The sequence below is a fragment of the Charadrius vociferus genome, unplaced genomic scaffold, assembly GCF_000708025.1.
Source record: "Charadrius vociferus isolate BGI_N301 unplaced genomic scaffold, ASM70802v2 scaffold155, whole genome shotgun sequence".
In the NCBI taxonomy this organism is placed as follows: Eukaryota; Metazoa; Chordata; class Aves; order Charadriiformes; family Charadriidae; genus Charadrius; species Charadrius vociferus.
In genome coordinates this window covers 186,452-208,847 of record NW_009648431.1, presented here as the reverse complement: position 1 = coordinate 208,847, position 22,396 = coordinate 186,452, and the positions used below count along the sequence as shown (strand labels likewise).

Sequence of the window (22,396 nt, the reverse complement as noted above, 5' to 3'; positions counted from 1 at the left end):
GAGTTGGAAAGGACCTTTGGAGGTCATCTACTCCAACCCCCCTGCCAGGGCAGGGTCACCTACAACAGGTTGCACAGGACAGCGTCCAAGTTTATGCCCATTACCCCTCGTCCTATCACTGGGTGCCACTGAAAAAAGACTACTCCCATCCCCCTGGCATCCTCCCATTAAGTATTTGTATGTATTAATAAGATCCCCCCTCAATCTTCTTTTCTCTAGACTAAAGAGACCCAAGTCCCTCAGCCTTTCCTCATAAGAAAGGTGCTCCAGTCCCCTAATCATCTTTGTTGCCCTTTGCTGGACCCTCTCGAGCAGTTCCCTGTCTTTCTTGAACTGGGGAGCCCAGAACTGGACACAGTACTCCAGATGCGGTCTCACCAGGGCAGAGTAGAGGGGGAGGATGACCTCCCTCGACCTGCTGGCCACACTCTTCTTGATGCGCCCCAGGATGCCATTCGCCTTCTTGGCCGCCAGGGCACATTGCTGGCTCATGGTCATCCTGTTGTCCACCAGGGCTCCCAGGTCCCTCTCCACAGAGCTGCTCTCCAGGAGGTCAGCCCCCAACCTGTACCGATGCATGGGGTTATTCCTCCCCAGATGCAGTACCCTACACTTACCCTTGCTGAATTTCATCAGGTTTCTCCCTGACCAACTGTCCAGCCTGTCCAGGTCACACTGTAATGTGGCACAGCCTTCTGGTGTGTTAGCCACTCCTCCCAGTTTTGTGTCATCAGCAAACTTGCTGATGGTACACTCTATCCCTTCGTCCAGGTCATCGATGAATATATTGAACACGACTGGACCCAGTACTGACCCCTGAGGGACACCACTCATTACTGACCTCCAACTAGACTCTGCACCATTAACCACAACCCTCTGAGCTCTGCCATTCAGCCACTGTTCAATCCACCCCACTGTCCATTCATCTAGCTCACACTTCCTAAGCTTGCTTGCGAGGATGATGTGGGAGACAGTGTCAAATGCCTTGTTGTTACAAAACACTTTCAAAAATATCAAAATACAAAGTTTCATTACATACATTCTATATCAGCTTCTGTTTTATAGGCATAATGGGAAAAAGGTTGATAATGCAAAGACAGACAGAATGACCACAAGTAAAAAAAGGATGTCTAAGAATACTTTTTTTAACTAAATAAAACCTCTTTACTTAAGGAAATACTACTTCAAAACATAAGCTTAATATTTCTATTCCCAGATCAGATGAAAGCAAATGATTTAAAATTCTGCTTAATGTAATCTTAATGAACTGATGTTGAAAAAAACCCAAGAGGTTTTTTTACAGTTCAACTGGTATCCAAAATAGTAACAATATATTTGAAGGTTGTCTTCACAACACTCCTGCCTTACTGTCCATCATTCTGTAAAATATATACAAATATAAAGCATTCAAATCATGTACCTGAGAACAAATGGTGTAATTTTGTTGCTTTCCAAGCAACATAAGTTATTGTGTTAGATGTGAGGTATCAGCCTGGGTAACATTTCTGCTTACTTTGCAGAAAATGTAGTTACGAAAAAGCAAGAAAGATGGTCCAGGTGTGGACTTAGTGGACTTAACTGACATTCCTTTCTCAAATTTGTTGTTCTACACACTTGGTCATTTTTTTTTTCTTGTATTCAAAGTCTTTTCTGTGTAAGAAATTGTGCTAGTTAAAAATTCAAACCATTGTTATTTATTTACTTCATACAGGGTAAATGTTTCTGTGAACACTTATTCCAGATTGAAAATTATTTACATGACATATTCTTAAACCATTTCACTGGCTTAGCTTCTCTGAAAGAGTTTTAACTCAAAGAAAGTCTGTGGCTCTTCAACTGTAAACTGCCAAGAGGCCAGCTCATCTCTCTCCCTGGGATTACACTGTACATCTGACAGGCAGGCTACATTGGCACAGGGTGCCAAGCACGATCAGTCTCCCCTAGCAGAAAAAGCCAGCCAGAAGCCCCGTAGAGGCTTCACTGCCTGATGCCCTGAGCCACATGCCCAGTGCAACGCTGTTTGGTGCTGGAGATGTGGGAGCAGACTTGAGCTGCGTTCACAGGATGGCCTCATGCTATTAAAACAGGAGCTGTATGAGTGGAAATGGAAGCAGGTATTTCAAACACAGAAAGGTTGTGTGAACAAACCAACTGAACCCAATTGCCTTTCTTTATGCAGCAGAAATAATAATTTCATATTTTCAGGTGACCCTGTTAAGGCAAGCAGATATCAGGGCCCTGAGAACACTAATAGGCCTTAATTACCCTACGCAGCCCCACCTGGGACCTTCCCACACACCCTGCCATTGTCCAACCAGCTCCTTTTCAGCTCAGCTCTACTCAGTTGTAAGCACGCAGATCTGTCCTGAGCTACTTTGTAGATGTGTCTGTTCTCACTCCTGCCTCTGGCCTTGTCTCAAGAATGGACTTCAGCCCACACTGTAAGTAATTTTTCTCTTTGGATGGACCCCTGATATGCATATTTTAGTTTTGTCTTTGGTCCTGTCTTCTATTGCGTCTAACTTGCTTCCATGGATGGGTCCTGGACCTGGCCCATTGCTTGAGATGCCTGGGGCTCATGAGGGACTCTATTACCAGCCGCTGGCTCTGCCCGCTCTGTTTAGATGCTGCAGGACTGTGCCTTGCTTAGTGATGGCACTGCCTGCACTGGGGTTGCACTTGGATCTTGTTTTATAGCTCCCCTTATGGAGCAGCCTTGCTCTTGCTCCTCCCTGTTAACAGGGTCAATCTTCATTTTGTATTAGGGTGTTCATCAGCTGTTCTAGACTTTATTTGTACAAGAGATTAAGTTCCTAAACTTACTTGTGTTGAAAAGGATTGGTTTTCACACAACTTCATGTATTTTCCTTCAAGGTATGTTTTTCTTAATGGTATCAAGGATACAAACCCTCAAGAAGGGATAGACTGGGAATGAATTTGAAGGTGAACAGAATTATGTTATGCTTGAAGAACTGAGCCAGGAGAGGGCAACATAGAGATTCATCACATGATCAAAAGGATGGAGTAATTTTGTTGAAAAAAATATTTACTCCATTTTTAAAGATCATACTGCAAACTTGCAAGTTTAATATAGGCCAAGTTCTGTTGTAGGCAATGCAGAGTACTCCAGATATCTACACAATATGTCCATATTAAAGATTATATATCAAGCACGGTTTACAGTTCAAAAGTGGTATACGATGTTACAAAGTATTTGTTTTTACTGTGCAAATACCCAAGCCTTGGATTTTTTATGAACTTGTTTTTTACCAAATCAGATCATGCTTTTCATGTTGTCAAATCCCATTACAGTGCCTAAGGGGTCCCTAGCTAACGGAATGTAAAGCATTTGAGAAATGCTGATAGACATCAGATAGATCAATCATCTAGACAGAGGAGACAGATATGAGATGTCTATGTAAAAATTTTTTTCTGAAATAAAAAATGACTCTAATGTTATATCAAAGAGTACCCAGGGATTCATTTATTAGCAGGAGACAAACCAAATTGGTGACTGGGAACTCATGGCTTATTTGCAAATCTATGAATCCTAGTACACAAAGTATGATAGTTCCCCAAAGATGTAGAGTCCTGAGCAACAATAACTTCTGTTTTACTCTTTAGTTTATTCACTATTGCCTTTGATATTTCATCTGAAATGAAATTTACTATTTATGAAGAAAAATGAAGTACATCTGGATATGTAAAAATGTTGAATTACAGACAAATGACATAACAAACACATTTAAAAAAATGAGATAAGAATAAATGGGGGGTTTTTAGTATTACAGTGAGATACTCTTCACTGATTCATAATGTGCAGTTAAGAACGAGCTTCATCTCTTCTGTGCTGGAAAATATCCCAGGATCATAAACCACTGGAGACTATATGAAAATGGAATTGCTAGGGTAATGATAACATTTTTATAAGTTTAAATAGCCTTTTATTAATTGTTTGTAGTTTATACTTTCTGAAATATCAGAATTCAATATATTCAGTACATGTGACAATGAGTAATATTGTGAATTTTTTTTCTTTCAATTTGTTTCTATGGGAATATTATTATATAATACCTCATTCGGTGATAAAATAAATACATAAAAAAAAGAGAGTATTTTCAAGTAATATATTATTTATATAAGCAAGCCCTAATGTTCACAGAGTCACCAAATGGTTGAGGTTGGACGTGACTTATGGAGGTCATCTTGTTCCTGCTTGAGCAGGGGGGGTTGGGCACCTACAGCCAGTTTCCCAGGACCTGTCCAGATGCCTTTTGAATATCTGTATGGATGGAGACTCCACAACCTCCATCGTCAACCTGTTCCAGTGTTCAGTCACCAACAAATTAAAAAAAAAAAAAAAAAAAGTGTTTCCTGATGTTCAGACAGCACCTTCTGTGTTTCCCTTCGTCCAGTTTCATCTGGTCCTGTCATTGTACACTGCTGAAAAGAGCCCAGTTCCATCTTCGTTGCACCCTCCTTTCAGGTACTTATATAAATTGATGACATTCCTCCCTGAGCCTTCTTTTCTCCAGGCTGAACAGTCTCAGATCCCTTAGCCTTTCCTTGTTGAAGAGATATTCCTTAGTTATCTTAGTGGCTCTTCACTGCACTCTCTCCAGTAGTTCCATGTTTCTCTTGTACTAGGGAGGCCAGAACTGGACACAGTGCTCCAGGTGTGGCCTCAGTACGAGTGCTGAGTAGAAGATCACGTCCCTTGATCTGATGGCAAAGTGCCTCCTAATGCAGCCTAGGCATTTGCCTTCATTGTCACAAAGGCACGTTGATGGCTTACATTCAACCTAAAGTCCACCATGACCCACAGGTTCTTCTCTGCAAAGCTGCTTTCCAGCTGGTGAGTCCCCCGCATGTATTGGTGCTTGGGGTTACTTATCCCCCGATGCAGGACTTGCCACTTCTCCTTTGTGAGCTTCATGAGATTAATGTCAGCCCATTTCTCCAGCCTGTCGAGGTCCCTCTGGATGGCAGCAGGACCCTCTAATGTATCAACCACTGCTCCCATTTTTGTGTCATCAGCAAACTTGCTGAGAGTACACTCTGCCCCATCAGCCAGATCATTCATGAAGATGTTAAACAGGACTGGACCCACTATTGACCCCTGGGGCACACCACTAGTTACTAGCCTCCAACTTGACTTTGTGCCACTGATCATCACCCTCTGGGCCTGGTTCATCATCCAGTTTTCAATTTGTCTTGTTGTCTGCTCAACTTTTTTCATGAGGATATTGTTGGAAACAGCTCCAAAAGCCTTGCTAATGTCAAGGTAGGCAATACAAACTGTTCTCCCCTCATCTACAAAGCCGGTCATGCCATTGTAGAAGTTTATCAAGTTGGTTAAGCATGACTAACCCTTGGTGAATCCATACTGACTACTCCAGATGATTTTTTTTTTTTTTTGTCATTTATGGTTTCCAGGACTAGCTGTTCCATCACCTTACCAGTGATTGAGGCAAGGCTGACTTGCCTGTAGTTCTCCAGGTCTTTCTTTTTGCCCTTCTTGAAGATAGGAATAACATTTGTTTTCCTCCAGTTTTTGGGCCCTTCTCCTAATCACCGTGATCAATTAAAATTTATCAACAATGACCTTGCAATGACATCTGCTAGCTCCCACAGCTTTCGTGGGTTCATCCCATCAGGACCTATGGACTTATGTATATCCAGTTTGCTTAAGTATTTTCTGGCCTGAGCCTCTTCCACCAAGGGTATGTCTTCCTTGCTCCACTTGCTTCACTAAGCTCATCATTGCATGTTCAGATAACGTCTCTGTATTTCCTCCTAGGTTACCTGTCCTTGCTTCCACCCTCTGTATGTTTCCTTTTTTGCATGTGAGTTTGGCCAGGAGCTCCTTGGTCATCCATGCAGACCTCCTGGGATTTTTCCCTGACTTTCTGCTCTTTGAGATGAACTGGTCTTGAGCTTGGAGGAGGTGATAGGCTTTCTTGGGCCCCTCTTCCCTCCAAGGTTTTATCCCATGGGACTCCTCCAAGCAGATCTTGTACCCCACTGTATTGTCCCTGCAGCTGGGGTGATTGAAGTACCCCATTAAGACCAGTAAAGTCTGAAATAAGGGTTAAATTTTCAGCAGCAAAATGGAAATATGTCAATTTTTTTACAGGTGAGTCAAATATTTTTCTCTCTTCTCTTGTAGTCAGACATTTAGTTGTGCTATCTTAGTTGTGCTAACCACATCCTGGGCTGCATCAAAAGAACTGTGGCCAGCAAGCTGAGGTAGGTGATTCTGCCCCTCTACTCCACTCTCGTGAGACCCCACCTGGAGTACTGCATCCAGCTCTGGAGTCCTCAACATAAGAAATACATAGACCTGCTGGAGTGTGTCCAGAGGAGAGCCACGAGGATGATCCAAGGGCTGGAGCACCTCTCCTATGAGGAGAGGCTGAGAGAGTTGGGGCTGTTCAGCCTGGAGAAGAGAAGGCTCTGGGGAGATCTTACTGCGGCCTTCTAGGACCTAAAGGGGGCCTACAGGAGAGCTGGGGAAGGACTTTTTACCAGGGCATGTAGCGATAGGACGAGGGGGAATGGATATAAACTGGAAGAGGGCAGGTTTAGATTAAACATTAGGAAGCAGTTTTTCACTTTGAGGGTCGTAAGGCACTGGAACAGGTTGCCTAGAGAGGTTGTTGAGGCCCCATCCCCGGAGGTGTTCAAGGCCAGGCTGGACGTGGCCTTGGGCAACCTGGTCTAGTGGGAGGGGTCCCTGCCTATGGCATGGAGGTTGGAACTCAATGATCTTCAAAGTCCTTGCCAACCTAAACCATTCTATGATTAATGGAATTTAGGCTACAATAGGGACAATTCTCTGTTTTGTTACACATTTGTTAAGAAATGAGCATGAAGAGGAAATATCTTTTATTAAAAGTGTATTCAAATGAACAAGAAATTATATACTTAAACTGAGGACAAAATATCTGCAAATATATATCACATACAGAGAATCAGAATTGTTTAGGTTGGAAGGGACCTTGAAGATCATCAAGTCCCACCATCAACCTAACACTGCCAAACCCACCACTAACCATGACCTAAGCACCACGTTTACCCGTCTTTTAAATACCTCCAGGGATGGTGATTCCACCACTTCCCTGGGCAGCCTGTTCCAATGCTTAACAACCCTTTCAGCAAAGAACTTTTTCCTAATATCCAATGCAAACCTCTCCTGGTGAAACTTGAGGCCTTTTCCTCTTGTCCTATCACTTGTTACTTGGGAGAAGATTCGGACTCCAACCTCTCTACAACCTCCTTTCAGGTTGGTGTAGAGAGCGATAAGGTCTCCCCCAAGCCTCCTTTTCTCCAGACTTAAGATCCCCGGTTCCCTCAGACGCTGTTCATAAGACTTGTTCTCCAGACCCCTCACCAGCTTGGTTGCCCATCTCTGGACATGTTCCAGAATCTCAATGTCCTTCTCGTAGTGAAGGGCCCAAAACTGAACGCAGTACTTGAGGTGGGGCCTCACCAGTGCTGAGTACAGGAGGATGATCACTTCCCTAGTCCTGCTCACATCACTATTCCTGATACAGGCCAGGATGCCACTGGCCTTCTTGGCCGCCTGGGCACACTGCTGGCTCATATTCAGCCGGTTGTCCACCAATACCCCCAGGTGCTTTTCTGCCGGGCAGCTTTCGAGCCACTCTTCCCCAAGCCTGTAATGCCACATGGGGATATTATGATGCAAGTGCAGGACCCGTCACTTGGCCTTGTTGAACTTCATACAATTGGCCTTGGCCCATTGATCCCACCTGTCTAGATCTCTCTGTAGAGCCTTCCCACCCTCAAGCAGATTGACACTCAAGCCCAACTTGGTGTTGTCTGCAAACCTACCGAGGATGCGCTTGATCCCCTTGTCCAGGTCATTGATAAAGATATTAAAGAGATCTGACCCCAGCACCGAGCCCTGGGGAACACCACTTATGAGCAGCCACCAACTGAATTTAACTCCATTCACCACAACTTTTTGGGCCCGACCATCCAGACAGGTTTTTACCCAGCCAGAGTTTTACCCAGTTTTACATAAATGTGTGTAGATATGTAAATAAATATAAACAATTTGAAATTAAAAATGTTAGTGCTGAAATGTCAAAATTAAGTGCAGCTAGCCAGAATTTATAATGAAAAAATAGCACTGAAGTTATAATTACTTAATAGCTCAGCACTTTGGCAGAAAGATCCAAATGTGTTATCTCAGTCATTTAACTGGGACTTACAAATCTAGTACTACGCGTGCCCCCTGAATTGGAGCAAAAGCCCTCAGGAACTTGGAAGAATAAACTGTAAATGAGTGATTAGTTAGTACAGCTGACACTGTGCATACTGTACTGTTTATTTTTGTCTTAGTGGTAGTATACTACAGGTTGTCAATAATGATAGAGAAGCATTCAGAGCATTAATGCTTGTGTTCAATGATAAAGACTAAAGGCTGGGAATGGAACACTCCAGTATTGCTGAATCCAAAATGATTTTCTACCTCCCACACAGAGCCTGAATATTGGGGTATTCACACAAACCAGAAAATTAGGACTAATATGAATCACGGTATCAGCTTGTGTGGGATTGATTCATCTAACCCAATGCAGAAATCTATAGCCCTTCTCATCCTAGAACAGATGTCTAAAATAGGCAGATGTCCTATCTCCACTGAGTAGAAGGAGAGTCTGAGCAACTCCGTGAAATATAGCTGTTTATATTCGACGCATGCAGAGAGATGATACTGCTGATCTCATTCCTCCTCATGCTTAGATTTTCCTGTTTTGTACCAAAACATTCATTCTTATCAGCCTGTGTATGACTAAATCCCTTACACCTAGGACTGCATAACAGTGAAATAAAACCAATAGACTTGAAATTGTGTTTTGGAACTTGATAGATGTGGAGGGTTTTTTTTGCCAACAGGATCAAAGCTCATGCTCAGAATTGTACATTTGGTGGAGGGAAGGTCAGCTGAGGAATAACTAGGAGACACAATTGTGCTGGTTTTGGTTGGGGTAGATTAATTTTCTTTATAGTAGCTAGCATTGGGCTATGTTTTGGATTTTTGTTGGAAACAGAGTTGATAATACAGGGATATTTTAGGTATTGCCGAGCAGTGCTTACACAGAGTCAAGGGCTTTTCTGCTCCTCGTACTGCCTCATCAGCGACTAGGCTGGGGGTGTACAAAAAGTTGGGAGGAGACACAGCCAGGACAGCTGACCCCAACTGACCAAAGGGATATTCCATACCATTTAACATCATGCTTAGCGTGTAAACTAGGGTAAAAGTTGGCCAGGGGGATGCTGCTCATTCCCCCTTGTCTGGGAATCAGTTTTTTGGTGCTGAGCAATTGTTTTTCATTTACATCACTTGTCTTTTGGGTTGTATTTCTCTCCTTTTGTTAGGGTTGGAAGGGACCTCTGGAGATCATCTAGTCCAACCCTCCTGCCAGAGCAGGGTCACCTACAGCACGTTACACAGGACAGCGTCCAGGCGGGTTTTGAATGTCTCCAGAGTGGGAGACTCCACCACCTCTCTGGGCAGCCTGTTCCAGTGCTCCACTACCCTCAAAGTAAAGAAGTTCCTTCTCATGTTAAGATGGAACTTCCTATGTTCAAGTTTATGCCCATTACCCCTCGTCCTATCACTGGGCGCCACTGAAAAAAGACTGCTCCCATCCCCCTGGCATCCTCCCATTAAGTATTTGTATGTATTAATAAGATCCCCCCTCAATCTTCTTTTCTCTAGACTAAAGAGACCCAAGTCCCTCAGCCTTTCCTCATAAGAAAGGTGCTCCAGTCCCCTAATCATCTTTGTTGCCCTTTGCTGGACCCTCTCCAGCAGTTCCCTGTCTTTCTTGAACTGGGGAGCCCAGAACTGGACACAGTACTCCAGATGCGGTCTCACCAGGGCAGAGTAGAGGGGGAGGATGACCTCCCTCGACCTGCTGGCCACACTCTTCTTGATGCACCCCAGGATGCCATTCGCCTTCTTGGCCGCCAGGGCACATTGCTGGCTCATGGTCATCCTGTTGTCCACCAGGACTCCCCGGTCCCTCTCCACAGAGCTGCTCTCCAGGAGGTCAGCCCCCAACCTGTACTGGTGCATGGGGTTATTCCTCCCCAGATGCAGCACCCTACACTTGCCCTTGTTGAATTTCATCAGGTTTCTCTCTGCCCAACTGTCCAGCCTGTCCAGGTCTCGCTGTATGGCGGCACAGCCTTCTGGCGTGTCAGCCACTCCTCCCAGTTTTGTGTCATCAGCAAACTTGCTGATGGTACACTCTATCCCTTCATCCAGATCATTGATGAATATGTTGAACAAGACTGTTCAACAGACTGTTCTTATCCCAACCCATGAGTTCTCTCACTTTTACCCTTTCAATTCTTCCTTTCCCCCCTGCCCTGATCCTGCCTGGGGAAGAGGGGGGAGTGAGGGAGTGGCTGTGTGGTATTTAGTTGCCGGCTGGGGTTAAACTACAACAATCTAAGAGTTTCCATGCTAATTCAGTTGAAATTCTTGTACGTCATACAAACACACTAATACATATATATGTAATTGTTATTAATCAATCATATAAACACCCCTTACATAGAATTGAATAAGCACATTTGTAGTACAAGGCACTTCAAAAGAGAAAATTTACCTTTGAACCCAGCAGCACAATGACATGAAAAGTGGCCAATTAAATCCATACAGGTAGCTCCATTTCTGCAAGGTGAACTTGAGCATTCATTAATTTCAACTTCACAGAAGGGTCCTTCATATCCAGGCACACAGTTACAGCTGTAATTATGCAAGTGGTCCTGACAGAGACCATACTCAGAGCACTGGTTTCCAATGCAGTTGTCTATATCAAGTTCACAAAATGTACCAGTGTAACCAAGGGGACATATGCACCTGTTATTGAAATGAGAGAAGAAAAAAAACAACTAACAAAACACAACACACCAGTCTTGAAGATGTAGGTCAATAATAACTAATAACGTTAACAATATTTTCACTTTGAATTACTCACAAATGAACTGCAATTTTTTTCAATATTCATTCTTTACCTTTAATTAATCACTAAGTAACTTTGTTTCACATAGATTGCTTGCAACAGTTAAATGGAATTGCACAGTCATTAATATCTTAGCTGTTTAGATGGGACAAACCAGTAGCTATATAGCTTTTAATATCAAACTTCCAATGACAATATTCAAATAGAAAACTGGTATAAACTATAAGTATTATGTATTTTAATAATTTCTTTTCTGAAAATTATTGGTTGCCTGCTACAATATCACTAAGAGAAAAAACAATATTACATCCTGCTTGCTCTAGATATAAAATCCGTATAAAAATGGTTTATCATTACAAACAAAGGTTGCAATTTCTGTCTGTAACTGAAAAAAATAAATCTGCTGAATTTCTTTGAAATTGTATAGGATATTTTTTACCCGCAATGTAGGATGACGTATAAATTGCATAAAACTGGAGATGACTTTTTCATGCTTCCTTTTCTTCCAATTTTTTTCTGATATATGAATGAAAACAAAGCTCGATTATCTCATAGTTGATCCACATCTCATAAAATTAGAAAATCCCTTGCATTTGGCAATATGTTCTTTGATTGATCCTCTCCTTATCATGTCCAGAGGTCTCCTCACAAGGGGGGAGATAATCTTACAATAATCTCATATAGTCTTGATCCACAGAGATGTTATCTAGAAGCCGGAAAGAACTAGCATGTTAAGGAAGCCTTGATTATAGCAATTTCCCCTACTGATCCATCTGGCAAAAAGGATATTCTTTTCTTTAACAGAAGCAAATGTTCGTGTGGCTGTTTGCTTCAGTCCTTGCTTATTATTCCTGCATTTTTATGTTGGACTTTTGGAAATTTCCACTTAGACATTTTTATATCCCTATCACAACTCCAACAGGATAATTGTAAGTCAGTAGGAAAAAGACCTCATGTAAGATTCCGTGTACAGAAAGGATTCTATAAAAGATAGCATGATGGTAGCTATTTTGAATGTAATTTCACAAAAGCTTTTTGCAATCTAACTTTTGGACAAAAGAAGTTACAACCATATCCACCACTGGTTTACTTTGTTCTCTGTTCAGTTATGCTCTCATTTTACCTACAATTCTTCCTGGCAAGGGAGAATTTGAAAGACCAAAGAACTTTGTCTATGTACAAACTAGAGATCGAGAGGGGCAGAATACTGGGGGAGCTCTATCTATAATACTAATGAAATACTTCTGAAGAAAAGGGAAGAAGGAAAAGAGATATGTATAAAATGAATAGCTCCTACTGTTTAATCCAATTAACTTTTTTTTTTTTTTTTCTCCCAAGGTAATCTGTGGCCATTATTGCAGCTCTGAGAGTTCAAGAGTAGCATCAGAGCACATAAAAAATTAGGTGATTTTTCCCTTTTGTGTTGTGACTAAAAGAAATCACAATTAAGGCACTTTTATAAGGAGATATTGTTGGTTGTTATGTGGAAGTCTACAGTGTCCTGAGTTTAGAGGTGGTTTAGTCACTTTCTTATAATTAAAAGGCTATTAATCTATCGAAAAAAACGGGTGCTATTAGAAAATAAAACAGTTAATTCTTTAAACAACAAAATCACCAAGTGATTGAGCCACAATTACTATTTTTTGTATGCATATAAACAAATATCAGCTGCTTTTCTTTCCACTGGCTCCTTAGTGGAAGGTCCAGGCTTCCCAGTCAGACTTCTATCAACTTCGTGTCTTTTTGATCCCTAGGAAATTTTTTCACAATACCCAAGGCCTGGCTTTGTGCTCCCTCGTGTCTCAAGGTGCATCTGTATAGCTATTTTAGATCAGATGAGCATAAACCTTTTATGATTTGTTTCCTGGCTGTTCCAAACGGCAGTGTTTTGTATCGCATTGCAGAGCAGTATCAGAGCATGTAAAATTGATTTATTTCAGTTGAAACTAAATAAGTTGATGTGATCCTTAGAGTACAGCTGATGCACACCAGCTGCTAATGGGCTTTTAGTCCATGGACCAAAATAGAGCTTGCTTGAAGGAAGCCCTCAACATCTTGTATAGTGTTGTTGTGAGTCTTCCAGCATCACCATTTTTGCTTTACAGATCCATTGCTACTACACTGAAGTATCAAGTAGGTATAGTTACTGTATTCTCTCTTCCAACCTCAGTCACTCCTTAGCAAAGGAGAAATCTTCCCCTTCTCTTGAGAGCTCCAGCTGCTTCTCTTTTTCACTTTTTAAAGGAATTAAGTTCATACAAATCATCTCATCCAGTTGTTTTACAGCTAAATGTAAATGTTGGTTTGCATAAAATTTTATTATGCATAAACATGTAAAGCGCATGCACTTTTAGTTACCTTTAGCGACACAGTTTCTGAATCCACTGACAGTAAAACTTCAGTATGGAAACGACAAACAGTCATACTATTTTCCTGCTGGAGTTAATCACTTTATTTCCTTGGTTAACTATTTTGTAGTAAAAAAATATTTTTTTTTACAGTAATGATTAGTGTGTGCATTGTGAAAATGCAACTATTCAATCATTCTTTGAAAATGTGGCTCTTATCATTAATATTGAATAGAATATTTAACTTGCAGCTCTCCTTAACAGGAAAAAGAGGACAAAGAGAAAGACTTTCCTATAATTTCCTTATTATTACTGGTTGCGTAGCCTGTGAGACTACAGAAGAACTACACAGAAACATGTAATGGAGAATCTTCTATTTTCAGTTTCATGCTTCTGATTCTGTACTACAAGCAATTATGTTATGAGTATCGTATTTTACAGTGCTTCAGTGTCTGAAGAAACCTAAACCAACTAAGAAAGAAATGTCCTTTGTTTTTCCTGGTGAAATTATAACTGGATATCTTTCAATTTAATATGGCTCATCTCCTGCAGCAGATAAATCAAGGTCTCATTTTTTTAGTTTCTTCATTTCATAATATTACTCAGGAAAAATAAAACAAGATAATGAAGTTTTCTCTTGTCACTCCAGTGTGAAAAATTTACGTGGTTTAGCTATTACGTTACTGCTTTCTTGAATATACAGAAGCTGTTGTGGGTTTTTTCATCATGAACATGAAGAAGACATTATTTCAACATGGTTAAAAAATAAATTTAAAACTGGATCTTCATGTCATGTGAAAAAAACTGGCTTACTTATTCAGCTAGTCAATCCCAAATTTGTAGCAGTGGCCCAAAACAATGTAAAACTACAGAGTAATGGTGCAAAAAGAGGTCGTCTTCTGTTAGTGTTTACCAAACACATATGTTAATGCAAACAGGAGTATTCTAGTCTTCTTAATAACAAGTTAGTTTCTTACTGTGTGTTCAGGATTAAAACATCTAAGAATCATTCTTTTATTATTTATAACCCAGACAGGTTTAGAGGTGATAAGATCTAGAAGTTCAATAAAATCCTTATAAACATAATCTATAATAATCTACATCAAATTCTAATGGCATGTTTACAAATAGCTTTAGTACATAACAGCATATATGGAAAACCTGCAAAGGAAGATTAAAATATATTTAAATGAATAAGTTAGTGATAGTCTTTATTTAAAATCTGTACTTTATAATGTGTCTACTTTTCAATAAACATGGGCCATTTTTATGCAGTAAAAGTCTAAACTAGCCAGGTCTTAAACTTTGATGCATTTTTTGTTAATTTAAAAGCATTAACATATAATAGTTACCATTTACATTAATGCATTATATACTCAACAGTACTATGTACAAAACAGACACGGATTAGACTGTGCGTATTTCTTAAATTTAATGTATAATGGTGTAAGTGCAGTTCTTTGGGCTTTGGCTATCAGCATCTGACTGCATTTATTTGTAGCTTTAATCGTTTTATAAGATTCTAAATGATCCAAGTTGTTAGATATTATCTTTTCATCTCTAAGTCAATCTATGAAATGGATCTTGAACACAGTTTTGTTAAACACTGTGCTGGTATAACACTGACTTAACTGAACTTCAAATATCTTTTCCTGTCTGTCTTTGAAATGATATCAAAACCAATGATCTCTAAGTAATTAAGTCTTTTACACTTGTAGTAGGAAAAATACCATCACCACATCAGATTTTAATGAATACGACCTTGCATTAATACTTCAGCAGCACTAAAATACTGAACATGATATCAAAAGCTTTGAATCATGTATTGATTTGCAGTTTTCATTTGCTGCAAAGCTGAAATACTTCTCTACAATAAATTAAAAAGAGTTTGTATACAGATATCTATGATACCAGAATTTCTATTTGTGAGTGAATCTCTAGCTCAGGAAACATGTTTTTTTCCCCTTATCAGAGGGATGCCCCTGCTGCGTGCTGACACATCAATGCAGGGGCACAGCTTTGCCATGGTCGCAGTTGGGTTACAATGCTATAACCCCTGCCCCAAGGCCCAGTCACTGCTGCCTTCCCTGCTCCAGCTTCAGCTCTGGAGATGGTCCCTCTGGGGTGGGGGGAACACCTCCCAGCAAAGACCAGGAGATGCTAGTGACACCCCCCAACTGCTTTCTTAAGGAAGGGTAAAATGTCAACCTTACAAACTAGGTGAACCTTGACAGGATAAGCATGGCACCAAAGAAAAGGTAAATATGAAGAAGCTTTGTATTAAACGTTAATGGGAATAACAATAATTTCTTAGCTTCACCTATGTCCTCTTTTGTCTATAGCAAGATTTCGAGCGCAAGAGATTCTGGGAAGGAAAATCAATACCTCAATGCTTTTGCTACAAACCTGGATTTTAGTAGTGGATACCAAACTCAAGCCACAGTTGCCTTATTGTTGTTTGCTTTGGTCCCACACATATCATGTAGATGACTGTACGTAGTTACGCCACTGCCTAAATCTACTCAATATTGCACAATAATTTGATATGCCTGTGAAATAAATGAAAAAAATGGAGATGCGCAGAAGTCAGACATAAAATTTAGTCCTTGAAGGAACATGTTACTCAGATGAAGATGGTCACGGCATAGCTGCAATGTGTTCCTACCAATATGGAGTAGGATATAAACCAACATGCAGTAGGATATAACTTTTTATCAGTGAAGGTCCAGAACAGCAGGTGTGCGGGTAAACAAGCTGGTACTCGTTAGTCAAGGCAGGGCAGCTGTCACAAAGTCACCACAGACTCTCTGCACTAAAGAGATATAGTACAACTTATGCCATTGAGTAAATAACTGTGTAGAATGGATGAACCTTTAACTGAAAGAAGCCAAAGACTAGACTGAAAAGCCAGTTATGCTGATCTGTGCTAGGAGATGACGCGGCTATTTTCTATCTTGAGACAGAAGGCACATAGGAGCACAGAAGCTTGCCGTTAGCAAAGACTTCCCAGTATCTCTCTATTTGTTTTTTAATAAATTTTGTTGTTGGTGGTTTTGTTTTGTTTTGTTTTTAATTAAATAGTCCAAGCAGATTAACTGCATTTATACAGTATTAATTATTATGTTTTCTAGTTGAAATATGAACTGCACACACATTCATAAATGGACTAAAAGGTTATTTAATTTCACTTTGGCTTTTTGTAAGTATCCGTATTCTCTGCAGAAAAGCTGTTGTATAGCTTATTACAGAGATACTCCCTAAGAAATTGCAACATATATTCACCTACCTCCTGGAGTTGTAGCAAGGCGAGGAAAAGGATTTTTCCTCTTTCTCGTGTGGAAGAAGCCTATTATTGCTACAGAAAACTGTATGTATATCATAGTACTAACTTTATATAGTACTGCCAACTAGGTCCTGTAGTCAAATTGCGTATGTAGTATATGATGAATAAACTTGAAAACGGAAAATTAGATATAAAAGATAATCTAATCAAACATCTTAGTTCATCCAGCTGGCAGGAAATGGGAAAAGTCAAGGATGAATAAAGGAATAGAAGCTTTAAGTGCTGTGATACTCAGAATTTATCTAAATTATGTTTACTTTTCATAATCTTTCTGGCATCATGCAAATAAATGTTTCATATTCTAAAGCATTTTATTTAATGATGATACCACTAGGTAAGGCTTTACTCTTTCCAAGTGAGATTAATTCAAGACTAAATTATACATGCTGAAATTTATATACTGAATACTGAAAAATGAGTTGGCAATTCAAGCTTCACTGTACATCAAATCTAACTTCTTAATGGGAAATTTCCTTGCATAAAAACTCATGAAATATTGACCTCAGAGCTATATCTATAGAATAAAATATGTTTTAGAACATAATAGTTTATCATGACCTTTTAAACAGTGATAAAGCCTACTATACAGCTTCTTCGAATGTCTTAATCTAACAGTTCTCGGTCCTTGCTGGATTTTCCTTGGCCTATGACCAGTGTAGAACTTAATCTGAATAAACTGGACTGAAGAAACAGGACAAGTAATGGAAACTACATAAAATTTTAAATGATGTCTTTTTGCTGTGTTCCTCCCCTTCACTAAATAGATTACAGTAAAATATTTATCAGGACTTATTTCAGTTAGGATCTTGATTGTCCAAAATGTAACATTGGGAAAAAAAATATATTTACAAGGGTGAAGAAAACAGAGTAATAACACACACCTCTCCCCCTCCCCCCATCTTGGATATTGAAACAGGAGGATCAACTCCTTGAAGAGTTCTTTCACTTTAATTATTCATTAAGTGCTTCTCATTGGGCCGTGTTAAATTGGTTCTTCTCTCTTTTCTTCTACAGAGATCATAATGAAATGATAGAGGTTCTTTGAAAGGAAAATTCAAATAATTTTTATACAACAACACTGTGTATTTACTGAGGTAATGAATAGTCTCTGTTTTTTCTCTCAGGTATATATGACCAAAGGTCAAAAGATTATTTTGGCATGTGGATGCAATTGATCCAATGCATAGTATCTGCCAGATTCATTGTATCAACAGCTACAGCATTAACCCAGTGGGAGGAGCAGTAATCCTTTGGAGAAGTTATCACTTTAAATACATGTTAATTAACTTACGTTACGATATCTCAAACAGCAGAGACTCAGCTGGAAGTACAATACTTCATTTGAATTAATAAAAGGGTTTGTGTCAGTGTGATTGAGGCCACTTTAGTTGTAAGAGAAGCGTCACTAAACCAAAGGAGTAAAACACCTAAGACTTATTATTGCGATTATGTTGCACTTATTATGTAGCCTTTCTGAATGTTATACTATATCACAGTTTTAAAGTCCCCTTCCTTTACCCGGAGCAATTCCCCATCCTAAACTCAAAGGAAATTCTCTGCATATATTAAATATACATCAATGTGACACTGTCTGGAACAGTGCTTTTAAAAACGGGAGGAGAAACAGAATATGTGATGGGAAGGAGACAGAAATTTAGAAAAATTACATACAGCTGAATGCTTATTTGCCAATCTGGAAAAACCTGACAACTTCAGGTTTTTTGAATGTAAGAGCTTAAAAGACAGGGATGTTCTTGAAGCTAATCTGGATACTTTCCATGGTTTCCTGGACTTAGCATTACTATAACAAACACCACTGGAAAAATACTTCATGAGTAAAGTTTAATAATTAGTTTAGAAGTTAAGATTTCTTAAGTGGGAGAAAAGTCTAGAATTTTACACTAATTTTCCATAAATAAAAAAATTACTACAAAACATTTTGGCTTAGTAAGTGGAGGAGACAAAGGTAAGTGATGTTTTGAATAACTATAATAGCTTTAAAAATGAATCTCACTAGGGTTGTTAATGGCACTTACACATCTAATTCTCCATTTAGTCTGCTGACAATCTTTTTATGTCTTTCTGAAACTACTTTACATCAAGTACAGCTCTGATAACTGCCTTATCAAAAATGATACCCAAGTTAGGATAAAAAAGCAAATTGCAAGAGTCTTTTGAAAGAGTTGGGTGACTACAGTTGTTAAGTTCAGTATTCCCTCTCTTATTCTTTTTGCTTAAATGGCTTATTGGAAAGGGGAAATAACAATTGTTTCACTTACTGACAATAAATAACTCTTGGGAAATATCATTCTTTTTAAGGAAGAAAAAGTTCAATTCTCTTAAAAAATGCTTCACTGTCATTGAGAAACAAGTCTGTCAACAGAGCAGGTATTATACAGTAAACACTCTGCACATTGTCTTTGCAAAATAATCAATTTTGTTTCTGTTGGGTCAGGTTCTCTGATAACAAAACTGTCTGCTAACACATCTAAGGTCTGGATCTTAATGGTATGTTTTCGTGTTCCTTGTCAACTTAATTTGTCTTTCAAAGACTGAAAATCAGAAAAAAAGAATTAAGTGTTTTCTCTCAGTTGTCTGGATTAGCGAGCTAAATTCAGAAGGGCTTATTTTACCAGAAGTGTTCAGACCTACTAATTTTTCTGTAAATGCTAGTGGATTTTTTGAGGTAAACATGGCTTTGTTTTTCTATCAAAATTCCTTTCCTGATACAGACAGGAAAACCACAGATTTATCAATCAAATAAAATGTCAAAATATGGCCCAGTAATTTGACATGAGAGTTGATTGCAAGCTGGTAAAAAGAAAGGTTGTATACTTAGTAAGGACTTTATGGTAAAAATTCCTCTTAACTCTGGTATATTGAGAATTGTATATTTACATGTATTTGCGTGCTTATTTAGGGATTTCAGTTATTGTTACAGAATTTCTTATAAAAAAAAGAGGTAGAGTGGAAGAAATTTTTAATTACTTCTATTTTAATCTTGTACTCTCTTGCAATCTTTTTTAAACAGAACTATTAAAGCATATTAATTACACTGCTTCTAATTACAGGACACAGCATAAAATCAAAGCCTTTCAAAAATACATTCACAGACATTATGGAGAGATTTTAGTTATTCTGTTTTTTTTTTTTTTAGAGGAAAAATAAATAATTCAAATATGGTAAGAACAGCTGAACTCAAACCTCTACAGCTCACTAAGGAAAGCACATACTTGACAGCTTTGTCAATACCTGAAAAAAAAAGAAAAAAAAAAAACAAACCACAAAAACCCACAAATAACTCATCATTTCAATTATTCACACTATTCACTTGAAAATTGTAATTCAAGTTTTAATAAGAAAAGTCACTCCATGTCACACGCCAGGCTCAGAAAGTGTTTGCCATTTACTAAAATAGATGATTTGTTTATCTGACATTTTGCATAGTTGGTTTAACTTCTTTGTCCCATGAAGAGGAATATTTGCAAGGCCTTCCTGTGCAATACTTCAGACTACGCAGTCTTACTGAATGCATATGCTTATTGACAGTTAGTATCCATGGCATTTTCTAATCTGAGAAAAATATTACTGCACTAGAAACTCCCTTTGTAATTCTTATTCAAAGCAAAAATATCATCATACAGCATAAACATCTTTATGAAGGCTTGTACGGAAAGCATTGTGTTAGTACCTGTATTTATTAATTCCATCTTCACATGTGGCTCCATGTTGGCACTGGTTTACTTCACAGTCATTAATATTCTCTAGGCATGTTTGTCCTGTCCATCCAAGAGCACAGACACAGTGAGATCTCTGGTTTTCTTCATCGTAGAAGCAGCTACCTTCATTTGCACATACCTGAAGATGAGAAGAATAACTACATACAGGTTTTTCCTCTATGTGTTGGGCTTTTTTCCCCAAGGAGTTTAACTGCACAAACCGTTGGTAACAGATATGGTTATTTAATGTTTTTATGTTGTAATATTATAAAAGACACATCTCCAAGATCTTAAAACACTGAATGCCATTAAATCAATATATCAATTCATAGTTTAGTTGGAAAGAAGCATTTATGATTCAATTTAACACTGCCATTTTCATAACTGGCCTTAAAATGTGCTTGTTTTAGGAGGGGTGATAGTGAACTATCCTGTTATTTTTCCATTGGAAGAGTAGAACTACTGTTCCTGTGCTTAAAATCTATGTATAAATTGATCAAATTTGTGGCTATCAGGGGGAAAAAAAAAAAAAAAAGACTGAATAATTTCTTAATTTTAATCATAATTCTGATTCATAATCTGTACTTGATTTTTTTTTTTTCTTTCAGTAGGTATGTAAATATTATATCTATGCTCTGAGATCAGAACCTGCAGATATTGAAAAATTACCAAACCTGGACTGAAAAAGTATTTTTTTTTCTTTTAGCTTTTATTTGTTAATATTACTTAATAAAACAGTATTTGATGTATCCTTCAAAAATCACAGAAAGTTCTAGAATGTAATGAACACTCCTTTTTTCATTTTACTTTTAGGGTCCCATTTAATTTCCATGAAAATTTTGCTAGTGTAAAAATGGATAACTACATTTTCATTTGAAAGCAATTAAGACCTCTCCCTCTAATCAATTGGTTTCTAAAGAAAATGGTGTCTAGAAGATGAGCTAATGCACTAGTACTTCAGTTTGATTGAGTCTGAATCACTTTATAATGTCATTAAGATTTGTAATAATAACAGTTCTTGGCAGAAATCCTCTAATATTCATTTGTCTTTGATTAAGTTTTAAATTGACCTTAAAATTAAGAGTTTTTTGCTATGCTCTCAGTACTAAATGTTAGACATAACTTGGGAGTCTTTTTCAATAGGACACGTCTTGAAGAAAAGCACTGCTCAACATAAATGCAAAGAAAAGTCCTGTGTGTATAGTTTTGGAAATATTCTTTTAAAATTATTTATATGTGTTGTCTTACTTTTTATTTAAACCTTTCTGTAGGATTTTGTCCTCAGGCTTACTATTTGCTCAAAGAACTCAAATAAGCTGACACTCAAGAAAACCATCTAGAAAAAATGTAGACAATTAAGACAAAAGTTATATTTCAATATTGCTACGGTATTATAGACATTATATTCTAATATTTTTTCATACTTTGTACTGTGAAGAAAGGTGTTACCCTTTAAGATGTTAGTGCAAGTTAAAGCAACCTAAAATTAAAGCTATGGAAGATATTTTTAGCATCAAATTTAGTTAGTAGTTTTCTCTATCAGATAGATTTTTATCTCTGCTGTAAAATTAATTCCCTATCAGTTTAAGTATTGAAAAATCTGAGTTGGAATGCCAAAGGATTTTATAAGAAATTAAGGCTAAATACATTTATTATCTATTACTGAAGTCAAACTAAATACTTCTACACTGTGGTTTTCTAAACTTTAAACCCATATTGTGGTTTTCTAAAGTTACTACAGAGATTTATTGGTTACTTTTTAATACAAGAAATCCTTTTAAATGAAAATAAATAGACAAACAGACTTTTGGAAAGAGCAGCATCTTCCTATCAATCAACTTTTTCTTCTTCCCAAAGTAAATATTCCTCATAGTTAGGATTAAACACAAATCTCATGAATTAACAGACCATAAACAAGAGCTCATCTGGTCAGTCTGATCATCACGCTTCTGTCTACCACCAGTAATTTAAAACAAATCT

General features: G+C 38.3%; 1 protein-coding gene across 1 annotated transcript in view; it reads right to left on the bottom strand.

Annotated features, from left to right (window-relative positions):
- Positions 1–10,590: 10,590 nt before the first annotated feature.
- Positions 10,591–22,396, bottom strand: part of EYS (eyes shut homolog (Drosophila)) — a gene marked incomplete at its 5' end in the record, with an annotated part of 136,201 nt that continues 124,395 nt past the window's right edge. The window contains 2 exons of the mRNA XM_009885383.1: positions 10,591–10,903; positions 20,389–20,555. Coding sequence (XP_009883685.1) covers positions 10,591–10,903; positions 20,389–20,555 — 480 coding nt within the window. The remainder of the gene's footprint in view (positions 10,904–20,388; positions 20,556–22,396) is intronic.